At 51.1% G+C, this 19078-nt stretch overlaps 1 protein-coding gene across 1 annotated transcript in view; it reads right to left on the reverse strand.

The window, feature by feature from the left end:
- Positions 1-19078, reverse strand: part of LOXHD1 (lipoxygenase homology PLAT domains 1) — a 133941-nt gene that overhangs the window by 17324 nt on the left and 97539 nt on the right. The window contains 9 exon segments of the mRNA XM_053913122.1: positions 540-725; positions 2248-2422; positions 3327-3444; positions 5639-5766; positions 10580-10765; positions 11676-11884; positions 13244-13379; positions 13514-13723; positions 17752-17906. Of these exon segments, the coding sequence (XP_053769097.1) occupies positions 540-725; positions 2248-2422; positions 3327-3444; positions 5639-5766; positions 10580-10765; positions 11676-11884; positions 13244-13379; positions 13514-13723; positions 17752-17906 (1503 nt within the window).

A 19078-nucleotide genomic window follows, 5' to 3' on the forward strand; every position in this document is an offset into this window, starting at 1 on the left:
TGGTCAGTGTGGACTGAAGACAACAAATGAATAACCAAAGAGATGTTGAGGGCATGAACTTCATTACAGTTACAGATGTCACAAAGTTTCCTTGGATGTTTCAAAGTTAAAAATAAATTTCCCGCTTGGCTTATATCCTATTCCACTGTTTATATTTATAAGCGAATTTGACTAATTTTAGACTTGCTATTATAAGTAAACAAGCATAATCCTTTATAGAAAATCCATGGGGAGTGAGTTTTCTGTTTCTAAATTTTTCTGTCTGAACCAGGAAGACAATGCTCCAATGCCACAGAAAATTAAGAATTATTCATCACCCCTGGGAGAAGCAGGAGGAACTGAGTTTCATCTCGAAAATTTGTCCAGAAACATGGGCTCTTTTAACTGATGGAAACATCAAAACGGTAGCAATCGGTGTTTTCTACTTGTCTGCCACCCTGGGGTAGAAGTATCAATGTGCAGCCAGGGAGACAGGGAGGTGTTTGGGCGGAAAGCTGAGGTCTGTCCTCCCCACCACCCTGACCTTGTGGGGGAGGTACCTTTGCTGTCATGCCAGACCCTTAGCTTGCAGAGGTGACCCAGGCTCAGCATGTCAAGGAAGTTGAATGTGTCTGTATTGTTCCGCTCAAACTTGTTCCAGTTGGCCGACTGCTTCAGGGCCAGGGTCCCGCTGTCCCCGTTCTCCCCAAAGATGATGATGAACACGTTGGCATCAGTGCCCGCGCCTGGGAGTGAACAAGATGAGGGCTCTGGGTGCGGGCCTCTCCAACACACAGCCCTCTTGCTCTGGTCTGCATCCTGGCATCCTTGGAGGAGCCAGGTGTGTAGATGGGCAAGTTCAGAGTCAACAAGGCCGGGGTGAGGTTGGAAAGGCCTGGAACTCTCTGGTCTCTTACTCTATCCTTCATTTATCTCTGTGTTTTGGGCCAAGCACATGCTGGTGGGCTAAGTGGAGTCTTAGTTGTCAAGCATGAATGGTTTAGTACAAGAATTCACCTAGTTCTGGGGACATACACCCACACGTACAAGGTATGCCATGTAGACTGGCTTTACAGTTTAGAAATACAGGTTCTCTCCCACCCACTGTGGGTTCAGAGGAAATAGGATTCTTGTTCCCCAAATCTACCTCTGGTTGACATAGTACACTAGAGTTCATATCATTTGCTTAAGCCAAACAGAGGTATTGACCCCAGTTAAATGCTTCTGGAAGAGGTGACCTTGTGAAGCTTTTTTGATGTGTACCCTGTGGTTATCAGTAAACATCAATTATTTTCTGAGGGTACACCGTGAGGGGATGGGGGTGCTTGAAAACATGTGGATGCTTAGAACTTTAAGCAAAAAGCGTGAAGGCTCCACATTGAGGAAAAAAGGAAGGGAGGGGCCAAAACCAAACTTTACCAGTTGTACTGACCCATCTACTGACCCATCAGTTATGCCTGAGATCCTACCAAGAGAGCTTCACTTCTTTGTCTAAACGCTTCTCTGTTGGCCCTACTAGGGCCAACAAGTTAATCCAAAAGTAGCCATTTACAATTAGTGTAAAAGAGTGTGCCAAATTCCTTGTAACAGCTCCTGGGGAGCAGGTTTGGTATAGGGGAGGGTGGGTAGGTAGCATGGCCTTTGCCCATACTAGTGCTTTTGTTTGGAAGGCTTCCTCTGGGGTCCCCTCTGCTTCAGTGGCTTCTGTCTGTCTTTCTGGACTAGACTTTGGCCCTCCATGACCTTTGTCCCTGGTCTCTTGTGCCTTCCTCTGGGTTCCCCAGTACCTGTGCGGACAGAACCTCACTGTCATTTGCTCCACATCAGTGTCAGACCCCAAGGGCCCAGTGTCATATCTCCATTCTAAGGCCCTAAACTCACAGAAAACGGTTGCCAAGTACAGGGATGTGGGAGGGAACCCACAACATCTGAGATGCCAGCACCGGGGTGAGTGGCACTAGGAGGCAGCAGGAGGACAGAGGACCTACGAGTCAAGTTTCATTTCTGACCATTTGCTGACCATACTGCTTGACAATGTTTTCCCTCACTTCTCTGAGGGAGGAGCAACAGAGCCATCTCAGTCACTGGGAGGAAATACTTCTGTCCAGACAGAAAGTAACACACTGTGGAAAGGACTTGCCTTGACTAACTTTCGGAAGGCCATCTAAAAAAATGTCCTGACTGGACCCCAAGGCCTGATCCAGAACTTGAGGAGGGACAAGAGTAGTGGGAGGGGGGAGTGGGAGCTGGGGGGACCCACTGACTCACCCAGGATGTCACTGGTCTTAACTGAGACGGTGTAGGAAGTCCACTCCATCATCTCCTCCCCATTGATGACAGCACACATTTCGCACACCAGGGTCTTCTTGCCCTTCCGCTGGGACAGCCAGTCTCCATAGTAGAACATGGTCAGGTCACCAGTGTTCATGTTCTTCAGGAGTACCTGGGTGAGAGGGTCCAGTGTGGGAACGCTCTCCTCACCTCCCCCAGCCTCCACCCACTAATGCAGCCCCTTTGGCTGAACCCCAGGGGCCCAGAATCCCTCAAGATGAGTTCTGATTCAGACTCCAGGCATGTGGAAAGGGCCCTCTCCAGGGCAAAGACCCTGCCCAGTGCGCCCTGCACAGGGTCGGAAACCTGCACTGTGATGACTCTAGTTTGGGGGTTTGGAAATGGGCAGTTTGTCCAAACTTGTTTCCAAAATTGTCCACAAGAAATATGTGCCGAGTGAATGACAGAAGAGGGCCAACCAAACCACTGTCAGGCACACACACCTGGGGATAGTGTAACTGAAGTTGGCTGGGTCATCCTTGGCACGGGCACTGTATTGCTGGTTCCAGAAAAATCTGCTCATGGCCTGAGGGGACTTGGGACAGATGGCCTTTGATGGACGGGGGATGAGAGGACCGATGCCAGGGGAAGTAGAGGTCCAAGATGGAGAAAGAGGCGGCCACCTAACTGAGTGATCAGAGGGACAGCAAGAGCTCCCTTGCTGCCGCACTTCAAGTTCCCACCAAGGAGATTTTTGCTGTCCCAGCTCCTGCTGCTCCTCTCTCCCTGCTCCCAACTCACGTCCTCCAAGAAGCCCACACCAAGTCTCTGCCTGCTATGGTGCGGGCTGTGTTTGCAGGCAGTAGATTAGGTTTTGACTAGATGCAAAGAAATAGAACTACATTCTCCAATTAATTCACATCAAAGGGGTCTATTGGATTATGTAGGCTGGGCTTGTGGAACAACTCTCTAAGGTGACATTTGCACTTTATCGAGGTCCACCGACAACCCAATAGGAGGAAGGAGGAAGGTGGGGGCTGTGGATGGAAGGGAGAGGGAGGGTACAGGCAATTTACCCTCTCCAGGAACCACTCGGGCCGGCTGCCCTGGCCGTCAATTCGGATCCGCATCTTGGTGAATGGAGCGATGTCCAGGATCTCCATGAGGAAGGTGTCATTCTGCTCCCTCTCAAACCTGGGGGTAGAGCGCAGGGGCATGGAAAAGGGGAGCTGGCCATGGTGAGGGGCCCGGGTCATGCCACAGACCAGGTTTAGGGTGAGTAGAAAACAGGCTTCCACTCATCCTCTCTCTCAGTTCCTACTGAATCCCCAGTTGCCTGTCTCTTGCACCCTAGATGCGTTCCCAAAAATACTTCAGTTAAACGAGTTTGACTGGTGGAAACAGTCTTGAATCCAGACCTACCAGTTCTGGGTCTTCATCTCATTCTGCTAGCGACCTAAGCAGTCCTAGCTTCTCTCCAGGGCTTGGTTTCCTCATCTGCAGTCGGGCGCGAATGGCATTAGCTCTGCAATCTCAACCCATTTTGTCACAAGGACCAAATGGATGTGAGACGAACTTGAAATGCAAAAGGACTTTCATGCCTTCCAAGCTTTACAGGCTGCCATGGGGGGCGGGGGGCGCAGGTTGTGCACTGCGCAACTCTAGATGGTGCCGTTCACATTTTTACATAGGTACACAATCGGCACAATTACAGGCAGTGGGCCTAGAGTGGCAGGTACCGAGAAAGGAACGTTGCTTTTGTTGCTATGACTACTTTTCTGCGGCATGGCCGCATCGTCTCAGTGCTGTTTATGTCTTACTAACCTTCCCACAGTGCTGCGCACATAAAGCAACCGTCAATGCTGACTGATTGCTTGAGTGCTAGTTGATTCCAGATGCTGCTGCTGCTAAGCCCCCGGGAGTAATGCAGGTGGCGCTGAAGATATGACACTGCATGGCAATTGTCATGGCTTCTTGAATACAAGACACATTTTTAAAAGCAGAGGCCACTGCTGGTGGGGCTGGGACTGCAAATGCGACGGACTGGGAACTGACTACTCCTAGTCCTAAAGACAGTGGCGGAACAGCTGTGCAGCCCAACTTCCTTGGATAACTTGCTCATGTGTATTTCATTATTATTCAAAGTAAAATTATTCTCCCAAAAGTCTGCCCTAAATCCTTTCTCCTCCAATTTAAGCCCAGTCTGTGCCTCTGCTCATGTGGAAACTGAAGGAGGTGCTCACGAGGCCCCTGGTCAAGTTCATATCACATACTGCAGATTCCCCTCAAATCATCTTTCAACTCATTTGATTCCTTGTTCTTGCCAGGCATACGATGTTGCAGATCAAAGGAACTTTAGAATTCTTGGCTTTGTACTTCTCTTTAGTTTTCACCCTTTGAATTTAGCCAAGTATCTACATCTTATGGTGGGGCAGGTGAAGGAGAGGGGGGAAACAAGCTTGTCTTCTAGAAGAGGGAGGTGTGGATTACTTGGCTTCCTCACCCTTCTTTGGAAACTAAACCCCACCTCCACCTGGATGGACCTCCTCCCCTCAGGGCAAAAGGCCCTCATCCAAAGAGAAAGCCCCTCCTCATGGGCCCTTCATGCCTCCACAACTCCCTGGCCACATTTTCTGCTGCCCAGACCCCTCTGGGAACCTCAGCTGATGAGCAGTAGGGCCCCCACACTACGGGGCTGCCCTTGGAGAAATGGTCAGCCTTTGAGTCATATCCCCTAATGCCTAAAACTCCTGGGTAAACTAGTTGACCTCCCAGCGTAAGGCTTTGTTTGGCCCTGGTTAGGCTCAGGCTGTTCTCAGTCACAGAGACTGATGCATGAGTAGGTGTCGGGCACTTTGATGGGGTGGGGAACAGGAGAAAATCAGAATAGAAAAGGAATGAGCAGCAGTCAAAGGACATGTGCTCAGAAGTCACCTCTTCAGCTGCTGAGTAGAGAGGCTCCTCTGAGTAGGTAAGCAGGGCAAACCCGGGACCACTTTAGCAGTTTGTCCTACTGAGCCAGAGGCTCAGGAGATTCGTAATGACGTAATACTAATCTACAGACCTTATAATAAATACTTTCTAGGAAGGGAGAGGGTAGGGAAGGAAGGAAGGAAGGACAGGTGGGCCATGGAATGAAGAAATCAAGGAAGGCTTCCTGGAGGAGGTAGGTTTGAGCTGGACTTTGAAAGAGAAAGGTCTTGAAACACAGGAGAGTGGACGAAGGGCATTCCAGGAGGGGGGATCACAGAGACAGAGGTATGGAGGCTAGAAGGCCCCAAGGTGCGAGGGGAGTGTGAGGGAAGGGATCTGGTTGAAGGCAGGGTGGGGTTAGAAAGTGGAGAACTGGATGTGCGGAGGGGCAAGGGCAGAGATGGCACCCGTATACCTGGCTTTCTTTTTGTCCAGCTGCACTTCCTCTGTGCTTCCGTTGATGCCGTAGAGGGTCATAAAGATGTTGGAGTCGGTGCCACCGCCAACCACATCACCCGTCCACACAGTCATTTCGTAGAGCTCCTGCCATGAGAGGGATGCGGGTCCTGAGCCCTGGTCTCACCCACCAACCCTACAGACTTGCCTCATTCTCACCAGGGCCAGGTGACACTCTCCAAGCTCTGTAGCTCTGAAAAGAGCCCCCCACTGGGCCCAGTTTAGCACTAGAGGGAATTCCATTTCAGTAGAGAACGTGTGTGTAGCAGAAACATGCCTGAGCGTCCCAGTATCAACTGGTTCCTTTGTCAATCGAATCCCAACCTAAGTCCATGCGTTCCAGTAGCACCAGGTGGCAGGACAGTGTGGCTTTTGGAGCCATCTAGAGCCCTTCCTGGCTAGCGGTTGAATCCCAGATCCACCACCAGCTAGCAGTTTAACTTGGACAGGTGCTCTGCCCTTACCAACCTCTGTTTTGTCCACCGTGAAATGGGGATAAACAGTTTGCAGAGTTGTGAGAGCTACAGATATGCCTGCTATGCAGTATGACCTCAAGAAACAGCAGCCACCTTGGGTGACTGCCCCTCCTTCGTGCTGCAGCCAACAACCACCCTGAGCCTAAGGGAGCTCCGCCTGCATTCATTTGTTTTTTTTTTTTTAAATATATTTATTGATTATGCTATTACAGTTGTCCCATTTCCCCCCCCACTCCACTCCATCCTGCCCACCCCCTCCCTCCCACATTCCCCCCCTATAGTTCATGTCCATGGGTCATACTTATAAGTTCTTTGGCTTCTACATTTCCTACACTATTTTTACCCTCCCCCTGTCTATTTTCCACCTATCATCTATGCTACTTATTCTCTGTACCTTCCCCCCCCTCTCCCCCTCCCACTCCCCTATTGACAACCCTCCATGCGATCTCCATCTCTATGGTTCTGTTCCTGTTCTAGTTGTTTGCCTAGTTTGCTCTTGTTTGTGTGTTAGGTGTGGTCGTTAATAACTGTGAGTTTGCTGTCATTTTTACTGTTCCTATTTTTGATCTTCTTTTTCTTAGGTAACTCCCTTTAACATTTCATTTAATAAGGGTTTGGTGATGATGAACTTCTTTAACTTGACCTTATCTGAGAAGCACTTTATCTTCCCTTCCATTCTAAATGATAGCTTTGCTGGATACAGTAATCTTGGATGTAGGTCCTTGCGTTTAATCTTGGGTAATGTAATTATGATGTGCCTTGGTGTGTTCCTCCTTGGGTCCAGCTTCTTTGGGACTCTCTGAGCTTCCTGGACTTCCCGGAAGTCTATTTCCTTTGCCAGATTAGGGAAGTTCTCCTTCATTATTTGTTCAAATAAGTTTTCAATTTTTTGTTCTTCCTCTTCTCCTTCTGGCACCCCTATAATTCGGATGTTGGAACGTTTCAAGATGTCCTGGAGGTTCCTAAGCCTCTCCACATTTTTCCGAGTTCTTGTTTCTTCATTCTTTTCTGGTTGGATGTTTCTTTCTTCCTTCTGGTCCACACTGTTGATTTGAGTCCCAGTTTCCTTCACATCACTATTGGTTCCCTGTACATTTTCCTTTGTTTCTCTTAGCATAGGCTTCATTTTTTCATCTGGTTTTCAAACAGTTTCAACCAATTCTGTGAGCATCTTGATAACCAGTGTTTTGAACTGTGCATCCGATAGGTTGGCTATCTCTTCCTGGCTTAGTTGTATTTTTTCTGGAGCTTTGAAGTGTTCTGTCGTTTGGGCCATTTTTTTTTTTTTGTCTTGGCGCGTCTGTTACTTTAAGGGGCAGAGCCTTAGGTGTTCACTGGGGCGGGTAACGCTGGTCGCTGCGCTGTGACGCTGTATGTGGGGGAGGGGCCGAGAGGGAGCAATGGCGCCCACTTTACTCTCCTCCGGATTTCAATCTTTCACTCCGCTACCCACAATCAAACTGGGCCCCTCTGGTGCTGGTTCCCGAGTGGGTGGGCTCGTGCACGCCCTAGGCCCCTGTGGGTCTCTCCAACGACCTCTCCTGTGAGGCTGGGAATCTCTCCTGCTGCTGCCCCAACCCCCATGGGCATTTTCAATCAGAGGCTTGAGGCTTTATTTCCCCCGCACTGGAGCCCTGGGTTGCGCGGTCTGCTTTGTTCCCCGCCGTTCGTCCGGTTTATCTGTGCGCGAGTGTGGGGCCTCAGGGTGCTACCTGCCGCTCTGCCTGCCCCGTTCTCTGCCACTCTGAGTCCGGCCTTCTGGGTTTATCTGTGCGAATGTGGGGCCGCAGGATCTGCTAGTGCTCGGACTGCCTGCGCCGTTCGTCCCTCACTCCGCCAGTCTTGGTCCTGCCACAGCCACGTGAGTCCTCTCCACCCCAGTGCCCGTCTCCGCCCCTCCTACCAGTCTGGAGGAATGTTTATTTTTTATTTCCTTGGTGTCGGACCCCCTTGCTGTTCGATTCTCTGTCAGTTCTGGTTGTGTGAGGAGGCACAGTGTGTCTACCTACGCCGCCATCTTGGTTCTCCCTGCATTCATTTGTAAAGTAGGACCATCCCCTATTCTATTTGATTTTCACTTTAGTTTACGATTTTGCCATTTTTGCCGGAGGTCACTCCAAAAAACCAATATATTCCCTTTGTCTGTTTCCCTAACCTTTGCTGAAGCCCCTGCCTTGGTTCTTCCTGTGAGAGGCAGCCTTGTGGCAAAAAGGGCCATCTGTGCCCATGACCATCAGTGTCCTCTGGTCCTGCCTTCTTACTCCACTCCCTCTCACCACTAGCAACTAGCAACTAGGTCCCAAAGGTTCAGGAGAGGCTTGTCCACGTGGCCAAGAAAATGCTAGGCTACCATCTCCTTTGCCCATGCCTGGCCCTTCCCTTCCCCTGTGGCTGACACATAGTATTCTCACCTGGGCAGGTACCTGATACCCACTAACCAGAAGCTTTAGAACTCAGAGCCCAAGTTACTCATCATAATGATCATGCTCCCAGTGCTATGCCTGTTGGGTACTGGGTGCTTGTCAAGAAACAGCTAGAATCTTTGCCGTGATACTGCAAGATTAGAAGTAGAATTTTCAGGCCTGGCCCAGAGGGCAGGTTTGCTGAGGGAGTGATGGAAGAGTGTCTTGCTTTACCAGAAAAATCTGCTTAGACCAACTAACAAGAGCATCTGTGGTGGGCACGGAGCTAGTGAGAATGAAGGCAGGAGCCTGGAGCTCTTTGCTGTTACCCAGACAGGCATGAAAAGTGAGATGGTCAAAAGGACTGCTTTGTGGTCCCAAGGAGACTGGCCCCTTAAGGCTGCTCCCTCCAGGCTCCTGTGTTCTCTGTGTCCATATTTCTGTCCTTTACACAGACACATTTCTTCTTATGTTGCACGCATGTTTCCAGAAAGAAACACAGGAACAGGGATTTTGTAAATCCAGTCTGATATCAGACGTTCTGGGGAGATGGCCAGTCCAAAGAATCCTGTAGTTTCTTGTAAAGTAACAAAACTGTGTTCTTGCTTTTTAAAAAATATATATTTATTTATTTATTTTTAGAGAGAGGAAAGGAGAGAGAGGGAAGGGAGAGAAACTTTGACTGGTTGCCTCTCGTACGTGCCCCAGCTGGGGACCTAACCTGCAACCCAGGCATGTGCCGTGCGTGACCAGATATTGAACTGGCAGCCTTTTGCTTTGTGGAACAATGCCCAACCGAGCCACACCGGTCAGGACAACCCATAATATGTAACATGCATTTTGTAATATGACTAACAGGGATGGGGGGCTGGATTTCCATGGAATAAAGAGCTCAGAGGGTGATACAGCTGCACTGAGTCGGGGTGTGTGTGGGTGCTGGTGGGTGGCGCACACACAGGCACACACATACCCATGTGCATGCTGGGAACTGGGTCAGGACAGAGGTCCCTGTATGAACTGTGTGCTCACCCACGCAGACCGTCTGGCCACAGATGGAGATGTCTGGGGAAGGGAGGGAGGCTGTCTATGTTGTAGAAAGTTCTGTCCTCTGTCTCTCAAGCGAGGGAGGGGCAGGCATCCACCCTCCTTCCTGTCAAGGTTTTTACAGCCCATAACTCATCCCTTCCTTCTGTTTCCAAAGACAATACAGCAGGGCACACTCAGGCTGACTCCTTATTACCTTTGTGGGACAGCTGCTGGCTTAAATCCCATTGGTTTGGATTCAGGAACAGAGATGAGAGCTAAAACCTTCTGTTGACCCCAAAGCTTTTTAGAGAGAAAAGAAGCCTGTGGGGTCACATGAATCAAAGGCCTCTGGGCTGCCAACTGGCCATGTTTCCTTGGGCATCAGCACCCAGACATCTGCCTCCTGCTCAGCACTGACCTGTGAGTTTCCATAACTCATCCTAGGTCATTTAGCCACTGAGGGGTGGAGCCAGGATAGGAGTGCAGAGCTCCTGCCTTCCAGCCTTTTCTACTTAAGGAGGGTCTTGTGCAGACAGCTCTCACTACACTCTGAGACCCAGAGGCTCACAGAATCCCAAATGCCCTCTGTCCCCATCACTGTCCTACTGGTATTGATGGAGCATACTTGGAGAATAACCACTCTGAGCATCTATGTAGAGCTGTTACTTTGCAAAGCTCATCGTGGACTGTTCGTGATTGTGTTAGTTAAGATTTTACATGGAACACAATGGGAAACACCATCTCTGTGTGCTATCTGAGAAGACCAAGGCCCAGAGAGGCCAAGGGGCTTACCCAAGGTCAGGCAGTGGCAGGCCAGAGGAGACGTGGGTCTCCTGGCTCCAAGCAAAGCACATGCGGCTGGTATTCCAGGCTGCAGCTTCGACCAATGCCCAGTGATGAGTTTCCTGCCTCCCTCACATTCATCTCTCTGCTGCTGCCCCACCCCAATGCGCACTGGTCTAGCTGTGCAACGCACACACACAGGCCGCTCCACACCTTCACCCCGATGTTCACCACCGTAGCATCCAGGAGGTCAAAGACCCGGGAAGTGACGCCATCTCCTCGGTCCTTGGCGAGCCAGCAATTGCAGCGCAGTGTATACTTGGTGCCCTGGGTCGGCACAGCCAGACTCAGCTCCTCCACCAGCCAGCAGCTCTCCGGGGAGGCCCCGTCATGGCCCAGCTGAGAGGGGACACACTGGGGCCATGAGGATCTGGACACCACTGGGAAGGAAGCCCTCCCTGCCCTGCTCAGCATCCCCTCCCCCAGGTCATTTAGGAACCTCCCTTTCCTGCAGCAGGTTCTGCAGCCTCCTCCCTCAGTGCTTCCTTCCAATGTGCTCTGGACCCACTGACCCAAGTGCCTCCCATGAGGGGAAAAGGTTTTGCAGATATACTTAAGGTCTCTACTCAGAAGACTTTGAGTTAATAAAGATTATTCTGGGTGGGCCTGACCTAATCAGGTGAGCCCTTTTATAAGAGGGTCTAGCCATCAGAGATGGAAGAAGTCAGAGAGATCTGAAGCAGAAGACACTTCCTCTTATCAGCTTTGGGGAAAGAACTACCATGTTTTGGAGGCACTCGCATGGCAGGGAACGTGGGCAGCCTCTGGAAAGTGCAGGCCTCCGACCTCCAACCACAAGGAAATAGCTCTCACCAACAGCCAGTGAGCTTTGCACAGGGTCCCAAGCCCAGAGGAGACTGCAGCCCTGGCAGCACCTTGATTTCAGCTTGGTGGCATATCGGGAGGAGGAACTAGCTAACTCACTCTTGGATTCCTCTCCCAGGAAAATGTGAGAGAATACATCTGTGTGCGCTTTACGAAGTTTATGGTCATTGGTTACACAGCAACAGAAAACTAAAACACAAGGCATCCCCATTGGGTGGGTGGGAAACTGGGATTTGGTGGGGTGGGTGATTCACCCAAGGTGATGGCAGAGGCCAAGAGGTCATCCCCTGCTCCCTGCTCTGAGGCGGGCCTCAGGTCAGTCGCTCTGCCCACCCTCCACCCTCCCTCTCCCCCACCCCATGTACAAGCCAGCTCCTTCCTTCCCTGGGGGTGGTAACCATCCCGAGGCCCCAGGGGCCAGCACCTCTATCTTCTTGATGACGCCTACATCCAAGCCTCCGACATAGAACTCCTCCACAGAGCCGCAGCTGAAGCCCTTCTTCTCTCCGGGGTAGTCCAGCCAGATGCGGTTACTGACCTCATCGTCCTCCCCAATGAGGATGATGAAGGCCCGGCTGTCAGTGGCTGCATCCTTGTGCTTCCCAGTGGTGACTGACACGTAGTAGGGAATGACTGCAAGAGATCAGGGGCCCAGCCTTATGACAGGCCAGGTGGACCAGGGCCGATGGCAGACTTGGAAATGAGACTTGGAGACTTTGTCTCCCTGCCTCCTAGACAAAGGGCAAGGGCGCTCTCTAGGAGGGCAACTTATCTCTGGTGAGTGTCTACTGTCCAAGGATGAGGGAGTCAGTCACCCCCAAGTGAAGATCAAAGAAAGTGTCCTTGCCACATGAAAACTTCACTGCACCTCGTACACCCATATGAAGTGGAGTAAGAAAAAGAACGTTTCCCCAAGTCCAGGGGATGCCTGAAAAGCTTACTGTCAGCAAAAGTGAGGTTGGCCAAACCAAGGTCTCACAGAAGATAGGGGTTTTAGGAAGAATAGTAGAGAGTATTATATAAACAACGTGGAAAATGAAAATCCCAGAAAGAATCTGTTTCCATCCACTAAACCAGACTAATCAGCATAAAAAACGTGCTCAGGTAATGTGGCACAGAGTTCTAGTTGCCCATCCAGTATCTGGTCTCCATGCAGCTGGGAGTGGTCATGATAGGTAAGCAGATGTTGTTGGGAAAATTGCTTCTAAAGGGTCTGACTCAACAGGGAGGAGCCCTTTTTGCCCCTTACCCTTCCATTCATTCTGCTTGGGGTGTGAATGTAATGGCTGGAGCTCCAGCAGTCATCTTGGCAACATGAGTGACTGTTAGGCTGGAAGGTACTTGTGAGGTTTCCAAAGTGATTAAGTTGAAAGAGCCTAGGTCCCTGACTTCACTGGAGCTGCTATATTAGTACCAATTGCCTACCCTTGAACTTCTATGTGAGAGAAAAGAAAAATCCCTCAATTGTTTAAGTCACTATCTTTACATCCCTTTCACTTGCAGTTAACCAATTGATACAAGGTTGGAAACCCTTCTCCTGGCCCATCTTCCTCAGTAGCTTGGGAGACACTGCCCTGGTGTAGTGGGTTATAGGTTATGCATTCTGTACCTCTGAGAAGTTTCCAAACTAGACCTTCCTTGCTGGCATTACCTGCGCTGTTTTCTGTGCCTGCCCATGGCCTAGCTCCAAGCAAAGCGCATCTGGTTGCTATACCAGGCTAATCCCTGCCTTCTCGGGGCTGTTGTGGGGATGGAAATAGGAAATAGGTACAAAAACTGTGTGTAAATTTTAAGACATTGGATAGTACTTTAGACACCTTCATCAGCAGGGCTGCCTTCACCGAGTCTGTACACCACTTGGTGTTGTCATGTGGGGCTTGATCTTGCAGTAAGTCAGGTAACAGTGGGGCTGATGCATGGCCTGTCCAAGGACATCTCAAACACATGGCCACGTGCCTGCTCCTGCTCTGATGAGCCCTTTGTTTGGCTTACCCAGGCCATCCTGAACGTAGTTGGCCATGGGCCCCGTCACTGTGTTGATGTCTACCCCAGCCATCTTGGAGCTCATGGCAAGCTCCCAGAAGTCAGCGGGGCTGCTGCAGTTGCTGCTCCGGTCCCCGGTATACTCCTGTCGGGAAGAGCACGACCAGGCCTGTCATACCTCTGGCACCTTCCACCCCAGGGGGCCTCCCCCAAGTGTAAGGATGATGGCAGGTCATGGCTGAGCCCGCCCCCCCTCTCCCACGTCTGCCTTTCACCCACCTTTTCATAAAAGAGCCTCTCGAGTCGCCCGTCCTCCTTCTTCAGGGACAGCCAGCGCCCGCACAGGAACAGGAACTCATCTTCATTGGTGTCGTTCCAGATCTCCACCTTCTCCACGTACCAGTCTGCACACCACTTAGTGTTGTCGTGGCGGAGCTTAATCTTGTAGATGACGCCCAGGTCGGCGGCCTCGATGATGAAGGTGTCGGCCTGGGGAGTCCAGATGTAGGGACTTGGCCTGGGGTGCTCTCTACCTCCTTCCACTCCAACCCATCCATCCAGTACCTTCCACACCTCTCAATGGTTGAGCTACGCAGACCATCCCATCTGGGGAGCCCTCCAGGCCCAAGTCCCTGACATGGAATGTTTGGTGTGCCAAGGCCTCACAGCACAATGGCCCTGTTGGCACCCCAGTTCCCTTGGGAAGCTCCCGATGGGGTTGGGAAGGCGGACTCCAGTGAGCTGTGTGAGTGCGATGGGACAGAGGAGGGTGCTGTGCCCGTCCTGGTGACTGGACAGCCTTAGTTGTGTTGAGTATCAGCGTGAGTTCAGGTTGGAGGCTGGAGGGTAAAAGCCAAGGGAGAGGTAGAACCCTTCTGAATGATGGGTGGGACGTGAGACTTCCATGGGGAAGCCGGGAGGCAGCTAGAGGAGCCAGCCCTCTGGGCTGCAGTCTCTCGTGGGGGCAAGGCTGAGGAGAGTGGGGGGGCATAGCATCTGGGATGTGGGTTCAGGAGGGTTTTGTGTAGAGTGTGACATAAAGCCCTCCTCTGTGTCCTGACTATAGTTTCAGGGAGGTGACGTTACACAGTTGGGTAATTGGATTCTTTGATCATTGTTCAGTGAGATGTAGCGTTCTAGGCCTGGGGAAGTGCAGTCAAAACACAAGTTGAATGTGGCCGGCAGGAGCCTGGGGAGGAGGAGTAGGGACAGGTAACCATGACTGACACTCACTTTTCTTCTGAAAGATCCACCAAATCACTGTACTGAGCAATGGGACCACAGAGATAAATACTATGGGATGCCCTCTGCTCCTCCCTGGGACAGCCCAGGTGGTGGAAGTAGCCACCTGTGGGAGGTCTAGAGGCAGGGCTGGGTAGATTCCCCAGGGGGGTGGCATTAAGCTGAAGAAGGGGGGCTGGGTCTTCCAGGCAGCCGGGGCCGAGGGATCTGCAGGTGAGTGGTGCATGGCTGAGAGCTGGTGCGGACTTGGGGCACTGGCAAGTGACTGAGTTCATTAGAGCAGAAATGGGCGCACCTCATGGCACAGCAGCCCCACTTCTTTGCACCTGTCTTGGGGGGACCCCTTCGTATGTGAGCAAGGATCTGTTGCAGGATGATTTTTGTGGTGGAAAATTGGGAGCCAATAGGTGTTAAGCACTTGGAGAGCAGCCGAATAACTATGTCAGTGTGGTGTGTGGAGGGTTATGTGTGTGGGGTTACAACAAACAAGCCAGCTCTATTTCTGTTTGATGCCCTGATGTAGAAGATTTCTGAGATGTCCCATTGCATACAGAAGGCAAGCCGAAGAAGCATTCACGTAGGAATGTCTTTTATGTAAAAAATTAAAACTATAGACAGCATTATATATTTTTTATGGGCACATATATATGGGCGCAGAGAAAAGCCTCTGGAGGACTTGGAGACAGGGGTCAGTGTGGGGCATTCTGGACACTGGGGCCCAGGGTCTGGAAGGGGCATTCCACACAAGCTGGGGGTGCTGGGAGCCATGCAGGCTTGTGAATCCCATGGAGGGCTAGGCCAGATCTGGGCTGGGTGGGGAGCCTCTGGTGGTTAAAGTGAGAGAGTGACTCTGTGAGCTTTGAAGAGGTAAATTGGGGAAGCCCAGAGGATGGGTTGGATTTCAGGGGCCTGGTGCAGGGAGTCAGGCTGGCCCAATAAGTTAGGTGAGATAAGGAAGGACGGGATGGAGATGGAGTTGATCAGGCTGATCTGAAATTTAGAAGGGAGAATCTTTAAGATTTGGTGACTGACTGAATGTGGGTAAGGAGGGGGTGCTGAGAGAAGAGGGGTGTTAGGGATGACTCCTGGATTCTGCAGCAAGTGATTCAGGATATGGAAGCTTTGAGATGATCAGCAGTGAACTTAAAGTCACATAAATCGCCAGGGACTGAGCCAGCATTACTTGCAGCTCCCCTGATGGGACTTCAAAACCAGAGGACAGGGAGAGAAAGGCCCGGGCAGAAGGCAGAGAAGATTTTTGGTGTGATACCACGATTGCTAAGAGAGAAGAAAATCTGACTCTACACACAGAGGAGAATGGATAGTATTGCCTTCATTTATACTTTCATTCATTTATTCACTCAACAAACATCCATTGTGCCTACTCTGTCCCAGGCTCAGTGCATAAAGCCATGAACCAAACTGTATCTAGCAGCCATGTGCCTGGTACAAGCGTTTACCAGGCATCTACTCCAGGTGCCAATGATGGTGGGAAAGGTGTGCTCTCCCAAGCCTTGCCAACACCCAGCACTAACGAAGAGCCAACTTTATGCCAAGCATAGTTCTAGGCTCTTCACATGTTTTAATGAAGTTAACTTGTTAATATGGCAAAGGAAACTGAAGCAGATCTCTCTGCTAAATAACTTGCCAAAGATCGTAGCTAGCGGGCATCAGAGCGAGGATGTGAGGCCAGGGGATCGGGCCCCAGCCACAGGTTGGGTGCCCAACCACCACTCAGCACTGCCACTCTCCTCAGCAGCACATGTGAGTGAGCCGGGTAACTGTGTCCCCACTATAGAATCAGGGACACCAAATGAGTCACTTTGACCTCTTTGGCATTTCGTTTTTCCAAAACAGACAGACTTACTATTAACTATCCTACAAGTGCAGGGAAAAATTATATCTTGCATGTGTGTGAGGGTGTGAGTGAGTATCTGTGTGTGTGTGGGTGTGAAATTATTTCTCCCCGATACAAAGTGTTCTTACATATGCCTTGACCTGCTTTTCAGCCCAGTGGTCTGAGTAGCTATCACATTGCTCTTCCCACTTCAGAAGGAGTCACCAGAGCTGAAGGGCAATGGTTCATACCTGGATGGTAGAGCAAAGGAATGGGAGCCTTGAGGCCTGACTCCTCTGGGACCCTGAGGTCAGGGTGGGGCTCCCTCCAGGTGGACTGGCTCATGGAGTCACCAGCTAGCTGCAGACCTACTTAGATGACACTTGCTTTCCTTGTCCCAGAGCTAACTTCCTCTTTGTCTTTAGCAAATGTTTCAGCACCAAAGGTCACGCTTGGCTGAGGGTCAGGCTTAAGGAGGCCCCAATGAACACCCTGGTGGATGCACAAAATCCCCACGTGCTCAAGGCCCCAGGCAAGACCACAGATTGTGTTAGGGGCCAATCACCTGGCTCTGGCCTGGCCTGAGTGATCACAGCCTGGCCTGTGGGGATTTCCAGCAGATTTAGGTGAATGGAGAGATGGAAAAGAAGTGGAGGAGCGAGTGAAGGGGTTAAGGTAGAAGGGAGTAAAAGAAAGAGGAGCTGGGCTGGGAGACGGAAGCTGAGTTGGTGGGAAGGGACGTTTGGACAGATTTCTTCCTTTTTGAAAAACCGGAATGTCAGAGCTAGCAGGGCCTTACACACCATCAGGCTGCATGGTTTTCAAACCTTTAGCCACAGGGCACTTTGCTTAATAGAGGACTTGCTTGGTGCCCCAACAGATAGGCCAGGTCAAATGGATCCACCTGTGGGGGGAGTAGGTGCCCATCTGTTCCCCCCAGCCCCTCCATGGTTCCTGAGGGCTCTGCGCAACACACCTAAGCTGACTCATATCAGACCCTTCATGTTACATATGGGGACAGCGAGGCCAGAGGGATTCAGCCTGATGAGGAATTGATGGCAGAACCAGACTCCAGTCCCCCCAGTTCGAGCCTCTGTGGATGCAGCCTCATTACTCTGAGATGTGCACTTCCACTCTCACGCCCCGCCCACAGGGGGCTGGATTTTCTGAAGGTGACTGAGTCCTGACAACCAGCAACCCAGGGCTCAAACAGGCCTCTTGCTTGCTCAAGGCCCACCCATACCCCACAGGTAGAATCTGGGTCTGAGAGAGAGGACCAGCCCTCTGCAGGGGGAAGGGCAAGAGTGAATGTCTGCATGAGGGTGCATGAACCCCATGAAGTTCCTAGACAGATTTGTGGACCAAGAAGAGCTGGCCCCCAGATATCTGGTCCCAGGAAGGAGAAGGGAGGGGACCCAGCTCCATGTGCTCTTCCTACCGTTCCTCTCTCAAACTTGTTGGTGCGATTCTCCGACTTGCCGAGGTACCGCTCCCCGGTGTCTCCCAGGTCCCCGTAGATGGTGATGTAGACCTTGGCGTCTGTTCCTGCCCCGGGAACATTTCCTGTGAAGATCTGTACTGAGTACAGCACAACTGGCGGGCAGTTGGACAGACAGGCAAAGAGAAGACAAGGATAGCGTCACTTTAGGTTTGGAGGAACTGGATTTGTGGGAGGTGTCATTAGGCTTCTGGCCCAGGCCTCAAGGAGGAGTTACTGTTTTCCTATTGTTTCCTCAATTACGCACATTCTTCTACAATACCGTGTGGATTCACCAGTGGGAAGCTCACCCATCCAATCTGGACACAGGGGCCTCTCAGACCCAAAGGGTGGGGGCTGCTCCCAGCATCCCTCAAACCCTCCACCCACCCAGCTGCCTGTGGTTTCCAGGGGAAAGACTCAGGAAACTGCCTGACCTGGGTGCACTTTGTAGTCACTAGTCTCGGGATGCTCATAAGACCCTAAAAAGGGGATCCCCTCCCTGAAGTGACTGAGACAGACTTTCTTACCAACTTTGCAAGTGGGCTCAGAACCACATTTCATTAAATTTAGAAAGGTAAGGTGATGTGAATTGCTCACACTCATGGTTATGGAACACATTCATGCCCACACATGGTTCCTATTATTTTCTTTGTTTTCTCTTGGATCCCACAGCATTATCCTCCCCTGCTCTCCTTCTGCCTCTCTGGAAGCTCCTTCTTGAGCAGCATTGCAGGTTCCTGATCTTTTGCTCCCCACCCCACGCCACTGTCACCTGGATCTGTCCACTTCCTGCAGCTCTTGTCCTGCGAGTCCTGGGCGTTGACTTCCTTGAGTTCCCTGAGTATCTATCTCCAACCCAGCGCCCTCCTGCACTCTGGATCCCTACCTCTGTCACCTAGGGGACCCGTCCACCTGAATACCAGTCACAAACTCACATCTGAACCTCTGATCCACCCCTCTCGCATCCCCTTTTCTAAACCTTCTCCCCACCCATCCTCCCTGTCTCCATGGCCCCACCCAGCACTCTGCTCTCCAAACCTCATAGGTGCACCATGAGAATTGCTCTGGGAGGCCTGCTCCCCTCAAGGGCAAGAACCAGGACTAGTCACATTGCCCCCCACCACCACGCCCACCTCCCTCAGCTCAGTGTAGAGTCCGGCCAGCATTTCACGTGTTACATGACAAAATAAAATCTTGTCTTTGGTGTTTAAAAGAGTCAACGTTACCCAAGCCTGTCTGGCTAACAAGAGTAACATTAGGAATCTTGTCACAGTTGAGATGTAAC

The sequence above is a fragment of the Desmodus rotundus genome, chromosome 10 (assembly GCF_022682495.2).
Source record: "Desmodus rotundus isolate HL8 chromosome 10, HLdesRot8A.1, whole genome shotgun sequence".
In the NCBI taxonomy this organism is placed as follows: domain Eukaryota; kingdom Metazoa; phylum Chordata; class Mammalia; order Chiroptera; family Phyllostomidae; genus Desmodus; species Desmodus rotundus.